General features: G+C 39.6%; 1 protein-coding gene across 2 annotated transcripts in view; it reads right to left on the minus strand.

Moving 5' to 3' along the window:
• The window catches only part of CRB1 (crumbs cell polarity complex component 1), a 97659-nt gene that overhangs the window by 36366 nt on the left and 40391 nt on the right, over positions 1 to 20902 (minus strand). The window contains exons 6-7 of one of the 2 annotated variants that reach the window (XM_030953790.1): positions 577 to 1118; positions 171 to 462 (exon numbers count right to left, since the gene is read on the minus strand). In XM_030953790.1, coding sequence (XP_030809650.1) covers positions 171 to 462; positions 577 to 1118 — 834 coding nt within the window. Of the gene's footprint in view, positions 1 to 170; positions 1119 to 20902 lie in introns of both variants that reach the window. The other variant, XM_030953789.1, reaches the window with a different exon arrangement.

Genomic DNA, 20902 nt, shown 5'->3' on the forward strand with positions numbered 1-20902 from the left:
AGAAAATAACAAAGGTGTGCCACTACTAACCTATTGTACTGGCTTACCACTCGACATTGAGCCCCAGAGATGCTTAGGGTCACGCTGTTTCGTGGCCAGGTAAATGGGATGGTTCATGGCCATGTTTTCAGCAGGCACAGCAAACCCAGGCCCCAGCAGGGCTCCCTTACCTGCTGCACACTCTGGCCCCGTGTAGGGCCGGTAGCAGTCGCAGTGGTAGCTCAGCCACAGGTTGATGCAACGTCCCCTGTTCTGGCACGGGTGGGGGTCACACCAGTCCCTTTTAGCACATCCTGTCCTGACATTTAAAGATGAGCCAGATGACACATTCTCTGGAGTAATAACATTCAAGTCTATCTCAATATCCTGAAGACAGCCTACAAATGAAGGTGCAGAATGTGTATTAAAGGTGTTCTGTAGAGAGTTGCTGTTCCCCACTGGTAAGCTGCCCAAAAACGTGCTCTGAAATGCAAACATCACCAGCTCGTTATCTATCTTAGCAGACGTTTTATTGAGACAGGATTCTACACAAGAGCTGTCAAGCAAATTAAGAATAACAGCTCTTGCCAAGGTTACCTCCACTGAATGCCATTCTCCATCACTGACATTATGTGGGATATGCAAAAGAGCCTGTGGCTGATTATTGACTTGCACGGATAAGTGTAAGTAGCCATTCAGTAATTCCAACTTGGCAAAGGTGTTTTTCTCCCCTCGGTGAAACAAAAAAGCTGTGGGTTGCACAGTTTGAAACCTCAGGTTTATATTATAGAAAAAATCCTTTTTATGGGTCTGGGGATTCTTCAACAAAAGAAAACTGTTTCCTTGAAAAGAAAATGTGGTTATGGTTTCACAGTGTATTCCAGTATACCCAGGTGAACATATGCAGCTGAATCCGTGTTGGCCATTTTTTAAATGTGGGATACATATCCCATTGTTTTGGCATTGATGATCAGTACAGCCATGCAGAACTTCTGTACAGTTCCAGCCACCATAAAAAATCCCTTCTTTGTCTGCAGGTGGGCAATGGCAAGTGTAATTTCCAGGAAAATTCTCACAGATCCCACCATTTTGGCAAGGGTTCGTGTAACATTCGTTGACGTCTTCATCACAGTGAGTACCTGAAGAATAAACAAAGAATTAGGCATTCTGGTTTGAATAACTGGAGCCCAAAATAACACTTTAATAATGTGTTTCATTAAATTATCTTTTATTAGATAAATAGATGATGGACAAGTAAAAAAATATACTTTAAATATAAAAAGGCCATTCAATTGTCATGGTTTCCTTGTGCAAAGTATTATGTAAACACCTAAGTGATAATCACATTTTGGAGAGAAGAACCAAACAAATGCAGAGTTTTGATATGGATAATGTGATGAAATTAAGATAAATGTCATCAGATGGGATCAAGAAATTGTTTCCCATGTACCCTATGGCAGCAATTTAGAATGCTTTTTAAGGAACTGAATTATCACATACAAAAACCCCAAAAGTTGTTGCTTAATTCCTATCCATAATACAGTATGGGGATGAGTTGGAGGGTGATCTGTTGGTCATTCCTTCTTTTACATGTTCATTGAAACAGTGTAAGAACTACAGACCATTATGCCTGGTCCCATTGGAAACATCTTGGAGCAACACTCTTCAAGTGACAGTCACAGGACTTACAAGTGATATTGACATGGTGGGTCAGGCTGACAAGTGGGTGAACATGCCTGCAAAACATGTACTGCAAAACGTATGTACTACAGGGGAACTTTTTTATCTCTCCTCTATACAAAATATAAAGCAAGAAGAGATGAAAGGAATATTCTCTCAAACTTATCAGAGGTTGATTGGTGATGAGAGAGCTTCTGCAGGAGATTGTCAATACAGTCTCATATTTCCTCTTCTTCCATACAATGCTTGGCTTCTGATATATCTGCTAAAAGGAAAACTCCTCATCTCAATCCCATTGTAAATGGATTGATGTGGCCTAAGTGGGTCTGCTGGATCACACTTCACAAACAAAACTGAAGCTGTTTCTCTTGTAAAACTAATCTGTTTATCTCTCTGCACTGCTGTTCATCTATAAAGCAGTAATCACAATAACCTCTCCCTTGAGCAATCAAGTGACTGATATGCATGCAGTGGATCAGGGAAAATCTGTTTCTCATCTCCCTTGGAAGCAGTCAAAATATCCAAATACTTTTTTGATAATTCACGCTAAGTGTAACTCAACATTTCCACTTCCCTTCATAGTTATCTTACAGAAAAATGAGAAACTTTGCAGATAGTTTTCAAACCAGTATCACCAGCACAAATTAAATAGTTAACTTTTCATCCATCCCCACAGCAGAACTGCTGCCTGTAAATCAGATAGTGAGACGTGCTGAGGCTCATGGAGTGGCAGCTGGGTGCACCAGGCACCACACCACCTAGCTTTATGTACAAATTCACATCAGGCTTTATTTCTATAACAAAACACAGCCATTCTTCATGGAAAATTACACAGCAGCATTCAGCCACAATGAAATCCTTCAAATGGCAGCAGATAAGTGTAGTTACTCAGGCTAATTCTTTGCTTGTCCACTTTATTCAGTCACAGATGTAACTGGGCCCATCTGGGGGAGTGGTAAGTACAGGAGAGCCAGAAGGGAACTGAGAATTGGGAGAGATTTGTTTAAAAGATTAGCCAGAGTGAAATGATCATAGCAGGTACACAAAAGCCTCTCTCTGCAGTGATCCAAGTCACTCATCAGTCCTCAGCACACACTGACTTTCCCCTTGAAGCTTCAAGCTCTGGAGCACAGCTAGTGCCATCTCCCTGTCCTGGCAGTGGGGCTGTGCTGCAGCAGTCTCTCTCTGTTTTCCAGCCAGGCTCATCTTTATTCCAGTGAGAGGTGTCTGTGTATACCTTAATGTGCAGTGGCATCTGGCAGAACTGCGACTCATTGGGGCTGACTTTCTGCAAGTGAAGTGCAGTTCCTAAACCATCTCTGACTGGGCCAGAGCCACGTCTGCTTTGTCCAGTTTGTGACAATTTCAGTGTTAGAAACTTGTCCTGCTTTTGCTTTTCCTGTATATGAAAAGTGAAGTTACTGTGAGCGGTTTCCTGTTTTGGTCAATGTTTTAGTACATCTCCTGCCTGATACTGCTCCCTTCCCTGTTCTGACATCAAGAACAATGTGTCATCAGGTCTTTTACACAACTCAGTTTTAATATGGTGGCTGTGGAAATGAAGGTCTCTTTGGGGTTTTTGTGTCAAAGATAAAAATTAGTCTAGCTCACAAGCAGTTGGATCAGGTTGTGCTTAGCCTTGTCATAGGGCTTCAGAGTGGACAGACTGTGCTCAAGGATTTAGAGACTGGGAGCCCCTGTGAAACCTTTCATTGAAAAATCAGCATTGCGAATGGCTAGATCCTTAGCTGTAGCATTTTCAGTAATGTATGGTGAGTCTCTGTGTGCTACTTTATTATCCCACAGCACCTGCCAGGCATTCCCTTTGCCTTGTAACTTGTGGTCCAAGTCACACTTTGCAATAGTGACTTCCCTGTGGAAAGGATGACACAGATGCATTTAAATTTACAGTAATTTTTAGTGTCTACGTTATTCTCTACTTCATTAGATAAGACATAAAATTAACAAAATTATTGAATGAGAATGCTGATTTTTTTTAAAAAATCATATCTATTTCTATCTTCAAATTCATATAAGAAATTTGATAAAATAAATCATAAACGTCCAACAAAGAAATAAACTTAGTTTTATGAGGAGTTATTATTATTATTATCATTATCATCATTATTTTCTTTGTCTATAGAAAATGAATAGTATCAGTTATTAAATATAAAGTGACTCTTATAGAGCCACTTAAATATATAGATTTCATAGTCACTTCAGTGTCAAAACAATGCTTATTTTTTAAGTAATAATATTAAACATACATTGCAAAATAATGATTTTATTGGGTTGTGCATATAGATATACACATATATGCACTTATATATAGGCCTACTATTTCATAATAAGATTACACAAGCACAAATATAGGTCACACCAAAAGATAAATAATAAGTCACTTTTTTCATATCAAGAATAAATAAATCAGCTGTTCATGCAAGTGGTGTTGATACTGCTTGTTATCTGCCAATTGCTATGCAAGCAGAGACCACTGTCAGTCAAGATAAAAGCACTCTAGATAAAAGGATTAGTCAATATTTATAGAACTGTATAAGCAGTTCAAATAGCTCAGGTTGGAGATATTAGCATGTAAAAAAGTATTCTCAAAAGATGTAAGGCATACCAAAACAAGTGCAAAGGCAACCATTTTTTTTCCAGTGGTTACATGCATTAACTCAGCTAAGCATATTCATGGTTTTAAGGAAAAAGGTAAAGTAGAATCATACAGCCTGACATAAAATTTCAGATAATGTGAATATTTTTAAAGATTATTCCTTTTCCCACCTGTGAAGTTTTTTTTTTCAAAACAGAGATGAAACAGTTCCTTTGATTCAGTTTGATAGCATCACTCATCTATCTCCTTTTTTCACTTACACATTATTACTGTATGGTGGCTATTTTCTAACTGTGAACCTCTTAATTAAACTCTCTTTTTCAAATTTAACAGCACAGATTTCCTGCAGAAGCAGGATGACAAAAGCAATTATTCAAGGACAATTCTGCTGAATGCCACCGATTTTCCTTTGGATTAAACAATTACAAAAGTATTATCCAAATGACACTTTCGGTACACACTTTTAGTTAGAAATCTGCTTACAGCCTTTTGCCTTTCCAGTCCCCTGACTCTAAATAAATACCAAGAAACTACAAGCAAGCAATCTGGATAAGGTTCTACACATTCAATACAGTCTAAGTACACATACAAATTCACAAAAAGAAAAGATTTACCTGTAAACATTGTCATTACAATGATGTAAACTTGTATCCTAGTTGCAACCATCTTTTTCCGAAGGAAAATTTCCGAAGGAAAAAGATCGTTTAGCACTTAAGCAGTTGACAGAGTAAATTTCTGTAAAATTCACAACAGTTCTTACTATAAAGGCTTCCTTTCCAGGATTAGCTTGCTCCACTTCTGTACCTGCTGATGTAGTCTGATGGTGTATTTTGCCCAAGCCAGATCAACAAGGCTTAAAGTAAGACCCATTAAACTGCTTACACAATAGATATGTATCCTATTTAAATTCTTTTTTCTCCAAGTTCGTGCTCTCACTGAACACTGTCTGTTTCACAGAAATGCAGATTATTAGGATCCATTCAAAACTGACTGGTCACTTTTTTTGTTGTTATTTTGGTATTGTTTTTTAAGACTTTTTTTTCCTTTCAACAGGTTTGTTAATCCAGATCAACTCTGTCATGGTCCCTGTCATTCAGAGAAACTGTACATCTCAATAAGTAGATAGAAAGGATCCAAAATTTGATCCTGTTTTTTTATTTATAAAGTATTTTTGTTCCATTTGCTCTCTCTACGTAATGGAAGTCCGTGTCTCTAGATTTTTGAGTTTGCTAAAGACATGTAAAAAATTATTTACTAAAACATTTTTTTCTTCAGCTCTTGCGTAGCACATTTTGATTTAGATCAAATTTAATGAGGGGAAAATCGAGTTCAGGAGAATTAACTACTTATTTCTGTGATAATTTTAGCAGCAGACATTTTTGTCACTTATTTTAATCAGTTTCTTCTTCTTCTAACTAATTTATTCACTAATTAGGAAATTCCTGACCTTGTGTCACATTTGGTTTTAGTTTCACCAAAAGACTCATACACAGAACACAATTTTGGATTCATTTAATCTACAGTTCACAATTGCTTTTATGGAGTTGCTCAGAAAGCTGCTGCTTCTTTCAGCCTCTGACACAGACATCAAGTAAGTTTTCCTATAATACATTTAAATACTAAAAGGTAAAAATTTCACCCAGGCTCTTAAAAAAAGTTCATTTTGATAAGTTAGTGGGAATGCACCTGATTAGTAGTGCTTATCAGACATCTCTTGCTGCAGTGATATTTAATGTGCACTTTATTTTGAATATTGCAAGACGAAGCTGGAGGTTCTCAGTCGCTGTCATTCCTTGGGCAGTGTGACTGTGACAACAGGACTCTGAGGGAAGGTTATGAGCAGACACAGAGGGGACAACAGGTGGGGACAGACATCTGCTCTTACAGCTCAGTGACACCACAGGGCTGGTGGCACACTGAGACAGGGAAACTTTGGAGCAGGGTATGCAGCAAATGGCCCAAAGCTGTCCCAGAACCACTGGTGGGAGTTTGAACAAACCTGCCAGGAGCCAAGACTCTAATAGAGTCAGATATTGTGTTTAATAACATTTTCATATACAAACCAAAGAGAAAATTCCATGAGAAATCACCATAAAGCAGGTATAAAACTTGTGTAATCCTGCCCAGGAAGTAATTGTCAGAGGTTCCCTGTCAAACTGGGATTTGCTTATGGTTTGGGATTGCCCTGGCTTTGCTCTGGTTGGTGTTTTCATAAAAGATGTGTGTTGGCTCAGAAAACTTGCCTAGTAAGTTGTCTCATGAAACAGGGTTAAGTGAAACTTTTGATTTTTTACAGATAAAATGACCTTTATAGGTGAACATAAGAAATTGGAGAAATGGTCTGAAAAAGATTGTATTCAATTCTGGAGGAGCTCACTCAGTTTCCACAGTCTTAGGCCAGAATAATTAGCAAGCAGGTGGAACAATAGTTTCAATCTACAATAATTCATTTTCACTGAGTCCACTTTAAGTTCTGCACTGCAAGGAAGATTTGGATCAATTACGAAGAATTCAAGGAAAGCAATGAGAATGACCACAGGTCAACAACAAATGGCTTATGAGAAAAGGTTAAAAAAGTGAGGCTGTTCTGTCAAAAGACAAGCAGAGGAAATGGGATGTGGTAAGAGTTTTCAGTGTAGAAAAGAGAGCACTCTGTGCCATGAGACCACAGTAAACAGGTGAAAAAGTCACAGGTTGGCCTGCACAAGGAACATCCAGGTCTCAGTCTAAGAAAATATTTCTAATGATAATAAGGTGACAAAGTCTTTGCATATGATGCCCACTGGGAGCCATAAACTCTATTGTGGATCCTTAAATATTGGTTAGAGACAAAAATGCAGTGAGACACAAGGCAGCAGATGCTGCCTTAGACCCACAGCCCAAATGATACCTGCATGCCTGTCCCTTGCACATCTATTTTTCCATGGTTTTGTTCCTCCCTAGAATGAAATCATTCCCAGCAATTGAGCTGTAGGTGTGTCAAACTATACCTGCACATACAGGTGTCTCTACACATACAGGTATCAAATGCAAGCAGGAGTAAACCTTGGAGAAACTCAGAATTTAGCATCCCCCTTAGAATATACTGTATGAAAGACAGAGTTTGTAGTAGCACCTCCTCCACCTGTATTTTAGAGTTTTGGAAATGTCTGTTATAAAATCCTACCCCAGGTGCAAACAAGTCTCTCTTCAAGGGACTCATTAATCCTGAGGCCTACAGAAAGATCTGGCAGAGCACATATTCTTCAGGGCCCCAGGTTTCAGCAGACAATCATGAAAATTCTAACTTTGCCACATCTGTGCAGATAATTGCAAAGAGATAATTACTTCTTGCTGGAAGGAGGAAGTGCACGTTCATGAGTGAGTAAGCACAAGGAAATAAATTGACCATCTCTGTGTCATTGTAATTAAACCCCATGCTTGTGGGTATAAATCAGTCACCGTGCAAGTCAGGAAGGAAGTTTTACTCTTATGTACATCAGTGCAGAACAAGGGAAGGGTATTTAAATGGGTTTTCTTTTTTCACCTATTTTTCTTCAGTAAAGAACTGGCTCACGTTTGATACTGAACTTCATCTGACCAGTGCTCTGATCTTGCATGGCAATTTCTCTTTCTCTCCTGGCAGGAAAAGCTTGTGTAAAATGAAGGACAGAACACAGACTACAGCTGGAGCACATGGAAAGCAGGATTTTTTTAAATGGTAGGATAATAAGCATTTGTTAACATTGGGCTAATTTGCACATGATACCTTTCACACAGAACTCTAATTTCTTAAAGTTGTAAGACCTTGCTAGTTATTCCTTTATTGCAGACAAATTCACTATTCTGCTATTTTTCCTTTCGCCCTTTGACATGTATGTATAAAGTTAATACTGGCTAGGAAAAAAAATTAAAATAGAAATAGAGTTGAGTGGCTTGGCTTAATCATTAAATATGTCACTCTAGCTGAGGGATATGGAATTCATAATGTGCTACATTCAGAATGGCATGCTGTAATTCAATCTTTTTAAATGTTGCTGGCCCGAAGCTTCATAGACTAGTTTGAATTTTCAGTAAAAATGAATTTTTTTAAAGTAGTAAAAACCCCCAATCCCTTAATCTCTTCAATCAGTGAAGGTTTGTGAGAGCAAAAAGTACTTGGAAATGTTTTTCCACTTGTTTCACGTGTTTTGTCACACCTAAAATAGTTTTCATTTGAAAAGAAAAAAAAAAAAAACCAGAGAAGAAGAAAATCATGTACATGCCATAGGTGATTAGTTGTTTGGTGAGATCTGGTGTGTTGATTTTATTTTAGGAATATTGGAACCAGCTGTCTGGGCGGGCCCTGGCTGCAGCTCCGGGGCGGACGGGGCAGCCGCAGGGCCACGCGCGCAGCACGGCCGGGGTCAGGGGACACTGCCTGGCAAGGGCCAGCCCCGTGTCCTGCAGGGGCAGCACAGCCACACTGCTGCCTGCAGCCTACCCCTCCAGCCCCCACTTCAATTTGCACAGCCAGCCATGTGGATCCAATTGTGGGATTAGGGGCTGAATCTGGAGAAAAGAAAAATGCGTTGAAGAAATACATCCCTGCATGGCACTCATTTTGAGTGATGGAGGCAAGGCGGGAAATCAAATGGTGGCAGCCCAGTTTTCCCAGGCAGCATCCTTCTGGAGTGGGTTTTCTGGCTGCACAAATGTGTTGTAGCTATGGCCATGCTGATGGTACGAGATAGGAAGGGGAGAAGAGAGGAGGGACAGCACAACTACAGGTTGTGACAGGTTAGGGTAGAGAAAGGTGATGGAAAAAAGAGTAGGAAAGATTTTGGAGACTAAAGAGATTAAAAAGTAGTGAAAGATGTGACTGGGGAAAAGGAAATTTAAATATGGGAATCAGTGATAGATACTTGTGTTGGCATTCAAGACAGAATTCTTGTCAGACATGTGGGCATTTGGGGGCAGTAAGAGAACAGAGTATATGGGTAAGGCCATCCATCTATATAGGATGTGTGAGGGATGCTAAAAAAGACTGCAGATCATAGACAAGGTCTACACAGAGATCTGGGCTAAAACTGAGAGTGGGAAAAAGAGACCGTGGGAGCAATACCAGAGACAAAAAACAGCCATAGATTTTTTTTTTTGTAATCAAACAGCCATGTGCACTGGAGCAGAGAAGTCAATTCACAAAACACAAAGAGAATTAGGACAGACTCATAGAAAAATTTACACTGAAAGGGACCTTCAAAGGTCATCATCTGGTCCAGTGGTCCACTCAAAGGGTCAGGAAACCATCCAGAGAAGAAATTGTAATAGCAGGTTTCAGAGAATTTGTTCTTTTATACCTGATTCTGGACCAGATATTTAGAAGCCAAAGAAAGATATTTGGTGTTCTGCTTTCCAGTATGGGGTTTTTCTAGTATGCTCTGTAAATTGGAAAAAAGAGTATGTGTAATCCAGGAATTTTTCATGTATTATCTTTTAGAAAACAGTGGCATGACTGTCAAATTCAAAGCATTAATGATCTGATTTGCATTTTCTGTAGATTTATGAGCTTGTACATTGAGATGATGCATGTGCATTTGAACTGAAGTATGTCCAGAGGGATCTTAAAACAACCAATACCTTTGAGTTGTTTAATTAGATCATACAAGGTCATGTTTCATTGACTTGAAAATCTGTTTGGAGCATATGATTCACTTTGGAATTAGGAAACAAATTAATTTTCTGTCCTACAAACACTTTAGGGCTTTAAAAGAGTGCTGGCTGTTGATGAACACACCCATTGAGAAATGTACTCAGTGTCTTGTCTCCCCTAAAAGGGATTTTCTACCTTGTCTCTTGCTGGCTGTTTCCTATTTGTTTTAACTGAGATAGGCAAGCACAGCCACTGTGCTGTCTAGTGTGAAACAGCTTCTGCCCTAGAAATGGCACTCTGGAAAATTTCAGTCATTTGCAGGATTTTCTCATTTTGTTATAACTAATGTGAATTTCCACAACATGCAAAAGTGACTGTGTTTACATAACTTCATTGTCAGTCCTTATTGAAACAAACTGAAACACCCAGAAAATCATAATTTTAATAGGGCCTGTGGAGTTTAATTGATAATGGAGATATGAGAATATAAAAATGTAAAATATGAATGGGTGAGTGCACATAACATGTTTATGCTGTGTGTATTTTGAGCTGTGCACAGCATCACTGTATAATCACATTTCTCTATTCCTAGAGGATATATATTTACATTATTTATTATCATTTTGAATACAGAAAAAAAATCCAAGCTTTTTGTGCTGAATTAGCCACTTTTTAATATTTTTATGTGTCTTTTCTTTTCTGAGTAAGCTGTGAGCTGCTCTAGAGCAGATGTAGATGCAGAAGACCTGAGATTTTGGACTGTGATCTTTCAATCCTGCTCCATGTCAGTAGGAAGGGCAGAGGATCATACCTCTTTTCTCTTCAGCAGCAGTGTTCATTCCCCTCATTCCCTTCAGTGTTAGTGTGAAAACTCATCTAAATGGTGCCTTTGTTCATCCTAGGTTTCATATGCTTAACTCCTCTCAAGGCTGGAAGATTGAGACCCAAGCTGGCTTCATTTTAGCCTGGTCACATTTCAATCCCGACGGCAGCGAGACAGCATGGACCTCAGCTAGCACTGTGTGTGCTTGCCATGGAATCCTGGCTGCCTGCTGGGGGATTTCCTGGAGCATATTAGAGGTATGAGATTTAGCTAGATTAAATCTAGTTTTTCTATGTCTTTATGTTCAACAGTTCACTTCTGTAGCTGTGCAGACTTTTTCACAATACAGCATTTAAATAGTTTTCTTTATTTGGTACTACAGGCAGTGATTTACCATGATGTTCTGGCCTCACAAACAGGTCTAATAACAGATTCTGAACCCTCTTTGTTAAGAAAAAATAGTGCCCACAGGACAGAGACTAAGCCATAATTGTATTGATCATTATAATTCTCTGTATTAGTGTCATGTGGTTAGCACAGCCAGACTTGAAGAATTACAGCAGTGGGAGAGCAATCTGAATCAGATCCACCAATTCTACTGCTAGCAGTTAATTATCAGCATAAATTAGCTGTCTATACCAGGTTTTTTTTCCTCTCTCCAAGACTGTTTATTGAAAGTGCAAAGTTCATTGTCAGCCAGGGAACGATTGTGTTTTCCTTACACAATCAACAGAAGTCCTTTTCTAAGTTAATTCAACTATTTTTAAAGGGATCAGCATCCAGGTCATCAGTAAAAGGCTAGCTTAACTTCTTTGAAATTCTCCTTGTACCTGAAAAAATCAGTCCAGGCCCCTAAACAGAAGCAGGTTGTGCCTTACTAGAGTCACTTCTAAGTTTATTTCAAACAGTGCCAATGAAAAGGCATAAAAATACTGGGCTTTATCACCTGTTCCTCTTATTAGCAAACACTGTATAATTAAGAGCTAGATGCTACAGGGAACAATTAATGTAAGAGCTTTTATGTAGTATATCACATAAAATTAGTTTCAGTGCTCACTTTATCAGCTTATTTTTATTACTCAAAATCCCAACATATTCTTTACGTCCTTGAGAAGACCTTAGACCTGGGACTCATCAGTGCTAATTAATTGCCAGCAAACTGCAAAACTCCTGAGTCCAATCCAACAAAAGCATTAAAGCAATCTTTTTATTTATTGACAATTAAAATGGGAACTATATTTATATATATATATGTGTACATTTGTGGATACAAAATTAGAAAGTGTTTTTATGCACCTGAGAGTTTGTGCTGTAGAGATAGGTAATCTTCAGGTAACATATGAAATTCTGCAAAGGGATTCTCTCTCCAAGTTCTGCACCTGGGGACAAAAAGCCCATCCAGCAGAAGAAGCTGGGGCCAGCTGGCAGGAAAGCAGCTCTGCCATGCTCTGAGCAAGCTGGGCATGAGGCAGACGTGGGCCTGGCAGCAGAGAGGACCAACACACTCCTGGTCTGTGTTGGGAATTGTGCTGCCACCAGGTCAAGGGAGGTGACTCTTCACCTCTGCTCAGCACCAGGGACACCCTGCCAAGCCCAGTTCTGCTCTCCCCAAGTGCAAAAAAGGAGCAGTGACACTGGGACAGGTCTGGCCAAGGGCCCTGAAGGAGTTGAGGAATTGGAAAATCTGTCAGGAGGAGAGACTGAGAGAGCTGGGGTTGCTCAGAAGTTGAAAGGAAAGCCAGTTGTAAAGGCAGGAGACAGCCTTCAATTAAAATATAATATATAAACTTCACCCCAATTCCTTTACCTGTTCCTTCCCTTTGAAGAGCTGTGTATTGCCTGACTTTGTAAATGTGGTTGCTCTCATGGATGGAGTTCTTCTCAAGACATGGTCACATAAGTGTGACTCGCAGCTGTATAGATGTCCTGCTTTCAGTTTCAAAATGCTGCATCTTGTAAAATAATTCTTTTTAACAGCCACAGGTGGGAAATCTGACACATAATTGTACTGTAGAAGCTAAGAGTTAATATTAGGGTTCCTTACTCCATTCCCCTGTACACAGGCTTGGCAGTGTTAATCCAGGAATGTTTAGAAGATTATGTGTACATGACAGCCCTGAGGATTTCCATCACCGTGATTTTCCTTCCAACTCTCTTTTTGAAGAGTGTAATGACCTATGACAACTAAGCTTTATTCTCTGAGGAGCCTGACATTGCTTCTGCTTAATGGATCAGACAGTTTGTGATACATCAGCTCTAGACACTTTCTTCCCCATGTCAACCTGGGGTACCTCTTCAATATTTCCCATCTGTGCTGACCTGTGTGATCAAGAGGTCATGTCCTGAAGTCAAACCCAGAATCCAAACACTCACTCCTACCACGGGCCAGACTATTAATGCAACCCATTTAATTTATATCAACTTGGAACTTGACATTCAATTTCTCAGTCCAGAAGCAATTATTTTTAAAGGAACATGCCAACAATATTGCTTGGCTTAGAATGGTGAAAGTTCAAAAGGGTAAAAAACATTTCACACCATAAATAAAGAATTGATTATACTTGAAAACAAAGTTTGTAATTACTACTGACATTTCTGAGCCTAGATGAGGTGCCTTTTATGCTTTAAAACTGATGTCATTCCTGCCACTGGCATTATGGGAACCTTATGTAAGGGTCTGAAATAGTCCTTTATTGATATTTTAAGTACAAAGAGGAAAACATGAACATTTTGCACAATTCCTGGGTCAAACAGTTTTGTTTTTTTTTTTGTCAAGAAGGGGTGCAAAATTCTTTGTGGGTACCTCCCTTCAGCCCAATAGTCTGTGAGCAGGACCACTGGCATAATTAGTAAAATTCTTAATTTGTTGTTCTTGTGTGAAAGCCAAGCCTACAATGTGCTATGAAATTTTGACTCGGAATAGCCCTGTTTGGATCACCAGATTACTCTTTTTTACTCAAAACTATGGTGCTTGTTTTCTCCATAGCTTTTACAGCCCTGGGTGGACTCTGCGTGTCTGGCTGCAGACCGATATCCCTGAGCTTCCCACGGAAGATCCTGCTAACCAAACTGCGAGGTGCAAAAGCTGAAAACTGCCACTAAGAATCTGGACCAGCAAACGGGGCTCATCACAAAATCCTTGGGAAGCAGCAGCTCCCAGATCAGGCTGCAAGGACAGCCCTGGCACAGCAGCTCTAGCCGGAGCTCAGGAATGTCTCACGGACGCTGGACATGGACAGCACTTCTCGCTCCCTGTGCTGGCTCACAGGTACAGAAGGGGTACAGAGCTCTGGTTCTCAGAGCTCTGTGGGTACCAAAATTCTGATCCCAAACAAAACAAATTCCATGTTTTCCCAGCAGATGATACTTTTTTAGCAAGGTAATACAAGGTTACGCTAAACTGTGTAAAAACTTTAGTTTGTAAACAAAGTGATGAATGGCATGAGACTATTTTTATTTATATTACAGCAGTTTAACAGCAGCCTGCAAAATTAATCTCAATGTAGGTCAATATTGTCAACATAACAAACACATGCAAAGATCATGCATTTCCCACTGTCAGAGGCCAGGCATGCAAAATAATTACTTAGTAGTGAAGACCAACAGCAGCTCTCCTTATTAGCCAGCATGCTGCAAATTTTGCAGAAAGGAATGAACACAAATCCTTGATTCTCACCTCAAAACAATCCAGCCAGAAAACTGCACCTTTCAAAATAGCAAAAATGAAAGCTGAGGACCTATTTAACTAGTAAGGCTTTCTATAAGCAGAGCAAGTACTCTGAATTAGCTGTTATGTATGTGTTTACACATTTGTGTATTTCTTTGAGTATTAGCACATATGTGTGAAAACACATTTATTCTACATGCACATGGTTCAGAACTACCAGCCCATGTGCTTTTTCCTGACTGAACTCTACCAACTTCTCCCATGCCACTCATGAGTTCCTCTGCTATGTAAGGAAAGAGAAGTAACGCCTCTTAAATGTTTGGCTGTATAATTTAGTGTATTTCCAATAAACTGGGTTTTAATGGGGTTCACAATGGTGACATTCTTAAGGCTTGTTTTGAAATCATCTGTTGAAAAAAACACTGAACTATTAAATCAGGTAATTTTGTTTATCACTTGACATTTGACCTTAAATATGCCACAAATTTAGAAGTATTAAGAAAGCAAAATATATTAGTCCTATAGCACAGGTCTTCTTTTTACTGTCTACTTGCCAAGTACTTTCTCCAGAGCACTGAAAGCTGGATGTGTAGATGTAAAGAAAGTTCCTTTCTGTTTGGGCAGAAGTTGTGCATCTGCTTAACTTTGCCTGTAACTGAACCAGAACAATGCAGTGTTACACAAAGCAGTGCCAAAAAAGCATATTCTGTAAAGTAACTCCTGAGGTGGACAACCCAATTCTGAAGGAGACGAGCAAAGTTCTGCTGTCAGTTTGGTGTGTGCAGTACCTTTCATTTCACATGGGTTTGTGCATGGTTATCACTTAGACCACACTTTAAATTCAACTCTCATTAGTGGTAGCTGTGCCATCAGATGTGTAATGCTGCTGGGCTGGGGAAAAAACAAGAAAGAAATGAAAAGGCCAGAGAGATTCTTCAATAGAGAAGGACAGAACTGAGTAGGTTCATAAGCTCAGTCAAGAGGTGTCAAAATTGGATTGTAGAGAGGCTATAAATACATGAGTTATGCCAATTAAAAAGGCTAGGAAGGGTTTATCCAGAGATTTAAGAAAGAAATCAAAAAGGTAAGTAGGTAGTGCTTGAAGAAGGCCCCAGGAGGAAAATTCTTACTGGATAGACTTGATTTAACAAGTAGTCAATCATATGATGGAATGACCCACCAAGAATGAGTGTCAGGAAAATAACAGGTGCTTAAAAAGCATTATTCCTGATGCCAAACAATATCCATCTGCCTTATTTTTTTTATTTTATTTTTTCTTTAAGCATTTTCTTCCAGGTACTGGACACATGAATTCATTAAATCTAAGGACATTATCTCTCTGTCTGTTGCAAGATCTGGAAGCTTATGGATTAAAAGCCATTCATCCCCTCCTCCTTCCCTTCAAGGAAAAAGCTTTTCATGCTAAAAAGTGTTTATGTGCAACACTGTTTAACACAGAGAGATGTGCCAGATTCAAAATATCCACTGCTTCCAGGCTCTGTCAATCACACTGGACTACATTATACAACTTAACATATCAGTGCAACTAGAGAAAATAGATCGTAGTAATGATGGGTCAGCTGTCAAATTTTAAAGCATAAACTCTATACATGTTCTGAAAACAATAGTGGTAGATGCTTCCTAATGTTTGAATAGCATATATTTCTAACTAAAAAAAAAAAACAAACCCAAAGCATCTGACCTCTGTGCACTGCTTTGGTGCTGAATAATGCAGAAGTGATGGCTGACATGTCTTTGCATTCCTAGTTGCAACTTGCAAAGAGAGATTGTAATACATGTTTCTCATAAAAATATACATTGGTACATCAGGGCTCTAAATATCAGCCCCAGTGCTACAAACCAGGTTTGGGAGCTAATTCTGCAAAGAGTTGTCATGAAATGCTTGAGAGCTCATTTCCTAGTGATCATGGTTCAGCTTTTACTAAATTTTAACACACAGCAGCATTATCAGTAAAAATACTTTTCTGTCAAAAACTTCCCTTGTATAACAGAAATAATAGGGATAAGCTGAAATTGTCAATAAAGCCAAATTTTATTTCACTACAAGGAGTCCCCTGCATAGTCAATGCCCATGCTAGGTGAATATTTTTTTTTCTAGGATCTGAAACTATTTCAGTCTCTACTTGGAGCACATTAATTGTGGTAAGTGGATCTGATAATTATGTACAAACACATCCTTCATGACTTGTGAGATTCCACTATTCATTGAAGTAATGTCATTCATTATTATCTTCTTGGACCTTATTCTATTTTTCTGAAGTGCAGATAATACACAAACAATCAGAATCTAGTGAGGTGAAACCCAAGCTGCAGAATATTGCAATCACACAAATGTTTTCTGGTGTTATTGATAACACTTAGGGACATATGCTACTCTTTTCTGAAGTGTCTTCCACTAAATCAGGATTCTTTAACCAGTGGTAAACACTAGATAACCATTACAGGTAGAGTCAATGCCTTCAAGCAATCGCTCTCACAGTCTGCTGCCATGCAGGGGGCAAGGTAAGTCATAAGAAGATTAATTTTTGCCAAAAAAAAAAAAGCTATTAGGCTTTCACAAAGTGTCTCAAGATATGGGCTGTTAAGGAAAGAGCTGTCATGAAAAACACAAGTCAGTCTTAGTTGCTGTGGTGATTTATATGGTGAAAGAATGTAAAAATTACACTTTCTTTTACTAAATGGTATTTCTTAAAATTGTTCAAGAGGAACACTACCTGCAGTAGAAATCAAATTGAAATGTCCCACTAGCTCTGTAACAGTAACTGATAAAGGAATGACAGATTCATAAATTCTTCCAGCTACAACCCAATTTCAGTGCTGCCCACAGTGTTCTGAGGTATTGCTGCCCTTGCATGGCGGTCACCTTACAGAGTGTGTGAATTGTGAGCTCAGCCTTGGCTTTCCTTCTGAAGAACTATCCAGAAAGAGTAAGCACACTGTGATTACTAACAGAGTGCTTGGTCTGGGAGCCAAGCATATGACAAATCATTAATGCTTATTGCAAAGAAAGCAGTTTGATTGTGAATGAGGAGACAAGCCTCATTCTTGGGGCCTGACAGCATTTGCTGCCCCCTGGAATAGACCACAGACCAGTGGTAAAGGACACACTTTGTCTTTCTAAGAGAATATTCTGATCATCTCCAAAAATTAGGAAAAAAGGAGAGAAGGAAAAGCTCTGTGGCAGAAATAGAGGAGGAGCCAACTGAGAGGGAATAAATTTTGATGACAATATGAACATCTTCTTACCAGCATGCTACTAACTGTAGAAATGTTAACTAGTATTAGTGGGTAGAATCATTAAAAGCTCGTCCAAATGCTCTTTCAAGATCAGAGACTTTAGCAGAGTTGGAAAAACACTTTAAAGTGCTAATTGTCTGTTTGGTGTAGGGTTTTTACAGGCAGTAGGTGCCTGCCAGGCCCTGAGGGCATCCTGCGTTGGTCCAGCCCATGCCCATGGAGTGCTGGAGCAGCTGGAGACTGGCTGGGAGCACGGGCAGGAGCTGCTTCTCCTCCTTCCCCCTGTGCTTCTGAACCCAGGGACTCGTGGAGATCACAGGGGCTGGGACACAGGTGGGGCAGTGCTGTAGGAATCTCTCCAGGAAAGCAGCACTGCCATGCTCAGAGAACAATGGTTCATGTTGTGCTGCACATCTGCCCCACAGCACCGAGCCGGTTTTGTAAGGGAACATTTCAGGGAACATTCACAGCCCAACAGTGAAAAGAGGATCCTATACTGACTGTCAATGAAGAAATGTATTTGCATGCCAATTACAGCCTCTCTGTGCTTCCACAGTGGTAAGAAGTCCAGAGAGAGAGAGATCTCAAGCCCTAATTCTGTTTTTTCAGCAATTCATGTGTGTAGTACACACAAATGTACTTGGAATTTTTCCTTAAACCAGCTAATTTGATGGATATTTCATGGTATGGACATTTTCTTTCTTGAAACTGTGCTTGTATAGGAATAATAATTAACCAACAGTACCTCTGGACCTGTTTATTTTGAGTGCCTGTCTTGCCTGTGGGAGAAGCCTGAGTCCCGCTGAAAAGAGGAGTGGTGCTCTTGAAAGCTTCTTAACTTGAAAATTGCTTTTTCTCTCTGTATTTTCTCTTTTTTATCCTCATTCTTTCCTTGATCAACTTTGTCTTATTCTAAAGTCTCAGAATCAAGAGAAAATAACCTTTTAAAATGTGATGACGGGCCATGACATGAAGTGAATTAACTTGGTATAATGGAGGAATGATTGACTACCATGGTGTGAACAGCTGAAGGACAGATAAGGAAATAAATGAAAATATAAAATTTGGATTTTGGAGATGAGATCTTATTATTCATCTGCTTGATTTAATTTTTGTAAGTCATCTTGCTTTATGTAGCTGAGGATGGCAGCTGTGTGATCATTGTGGTGGTGGTTAAGGTTTAAAAAGTAAAGATGATGCATAATTGTTTTCATAGTTATAAAAATATATGTATGTATTCTAAGTGTCCCAAGTGAGTGGTAATGTGCCTATGGTCCTACCCACTATTTATGGGTATAAATAATATTTATGCTTGTCCCACACTGTCAGAGGCCAGGGGAGAGGAGGATGGCTGGCTCAGCCTGCCCTGCTGTCTGGTGATGCTCTGCCCACAGCAGCACCTACAGATATGCAGGGAGATGGAAGCTCTGTGTGCTCTGTGGTTCTGTCACCCTGCCTTAAGTGCAGAATGAGAGCCCAAATAACTGAGTTTCTAAATATTGGTCCCATTTATGCTCCCAGTTCAGTGTCTGGCTTGAGGTTTTCTTTACTTAGCTGAGTGTTCAGCACTCTCCCATACTGGCCATTTTTCTGCCTCATCTTCTGGCTCTGGGAGACAGTTTCTTTCCCCCATGCATATGGCAGGAATTCAATATGCATACGACACCGGTCTGATCATATCATTTTCTCTTGCAGTAGTCCAACAGGCTGGGAAAAGGGCCAAGGAAATTTAAAAGGGGAAAACAGAAAACAAGACAAATGAAAAGGCCAAAAACCATTTAGGAATTCCTGATGCCAAAGCAAGCAGCAGTGCTGGTGGCACAGCTGGCACTGAGCAGAGAACAAGACAGCAGCAGTGGCCAGGCCCTGAGCAGCCAGCACTCTGTGTGACAGCAGGCACCCTGCCTGCAGCCAGGGGAGAGGGCTTTGCTGCTCTCATCCTCACTGAGCTGAAGGAAAATTCATGGACTTCATCCCTGCTCCCAGCACTGTCCCCCTGCCTGGGGACCACGGGCAGCACGGATTTTTAGGCACAGGAGCAGGACCTGCCTGCCCGGCACAATCCCTGCTCCTTGGGTTGCTCCACTCTGGAATGCGTCACTTGGTAGACCTTGCAAGTTCAGGAGCTCTCTAATTTTGACATGGTGTTAAGTTTATTACAACCTGGTGAAATGAGTCACTACCAAATCCATAGCTCTGTCTTTCTCCTTTCTCACAGGTTTTCATGAGCAGAGTGAAAAGTGAAAAGTTTAACCTTTCAAATAACAGCCTTTTTAACAAAGGTGCAGTGCTAGAGCAATACAATATATCCACAGTATGAAAGGGCACAGTTCTAGGGTAACTATTGCCTTTACCTTGCAGCAACAAATCACAAGACCTTTAAATGAAAGCCCAATTTATTAAAAGTACTGTTGTGCTAGGGGGCCAGCATGCCAAGGTAATATAAAAAAAGCTAGGGCTTGCTACTGCAGAAGTACTGAGACCTCTTGAAATCTGAGTATCCATAAACACTGATTTAAAAGGGAACAGGAGAAGTTTAACCCTTTGCAGAACCTGTGCTAAAATTTTCTATCTTATATCTGGAAAAGGAATATCTAATGTCCTCAAAGACTTCTAGCTGGGATAAAGTCTCCAGACTGGGATTTATATATTTATTTTTAAGAATCAAATTGTCTAAATTATTTTGTTTGCAGATTTGATCCTTTTAAGACTTTCAGTAGGACTACTGACTATGTTTCAAGTCCCTCAGAAAATCACTATCTGTAACAAGATACTGCCAGGTAATATTTATTCCTTTGTCCCAGTTTGTGAGGGAAATATTTTGTCCTGACATAGGCATGCGTCTAAGTTTCATTATCTCCTGCCATTAGATTTAAAACTGTAGTCCAAAAGGTGGATATTGTCAGTTTTTCGGTTCAGTTACACTATTTGTTTGTAATCTTATCCAGTAAGTTCAAAGGTGCTTGTTACATATTGACAGCAATCCTCAGTTTGATTAGATCATTCCACTGATTTCAATGGCTTTTGGATCAGGCCCTTCCAATGCAGGGTATGTGGATTAGTATTTATGCACATAGCCTGCTTTGGTGAAGTATGATTATAATGTTATTATGAGTGCTTTACTGAGGATAGAGGCATAATAAAATGAATGTGGTTTATTAAATAAAACCTCTGTCCTGTTGCAATATGAATCTGAGGGGCTATATCTGAAGCACATACAAAAATTCAGGTGTTAAGGCTGGAAAAACTCCTGAGTTACAGCTGCAG

The sequence above is a fragment of the Camarhynchus parvulus genome, chromosome 8 (assembly GCF_901933205.1).
Source record: "Camarhynchus parvulus chromosome 8, STF_HiC, whole genome shotgun sequence".
Lineage (NCBI taxonomy): Eukaryota > Metazoa > Chordata > Aves > Passeriformes > Thraupidae > Camarhynchus > Camarhynchus parvulus.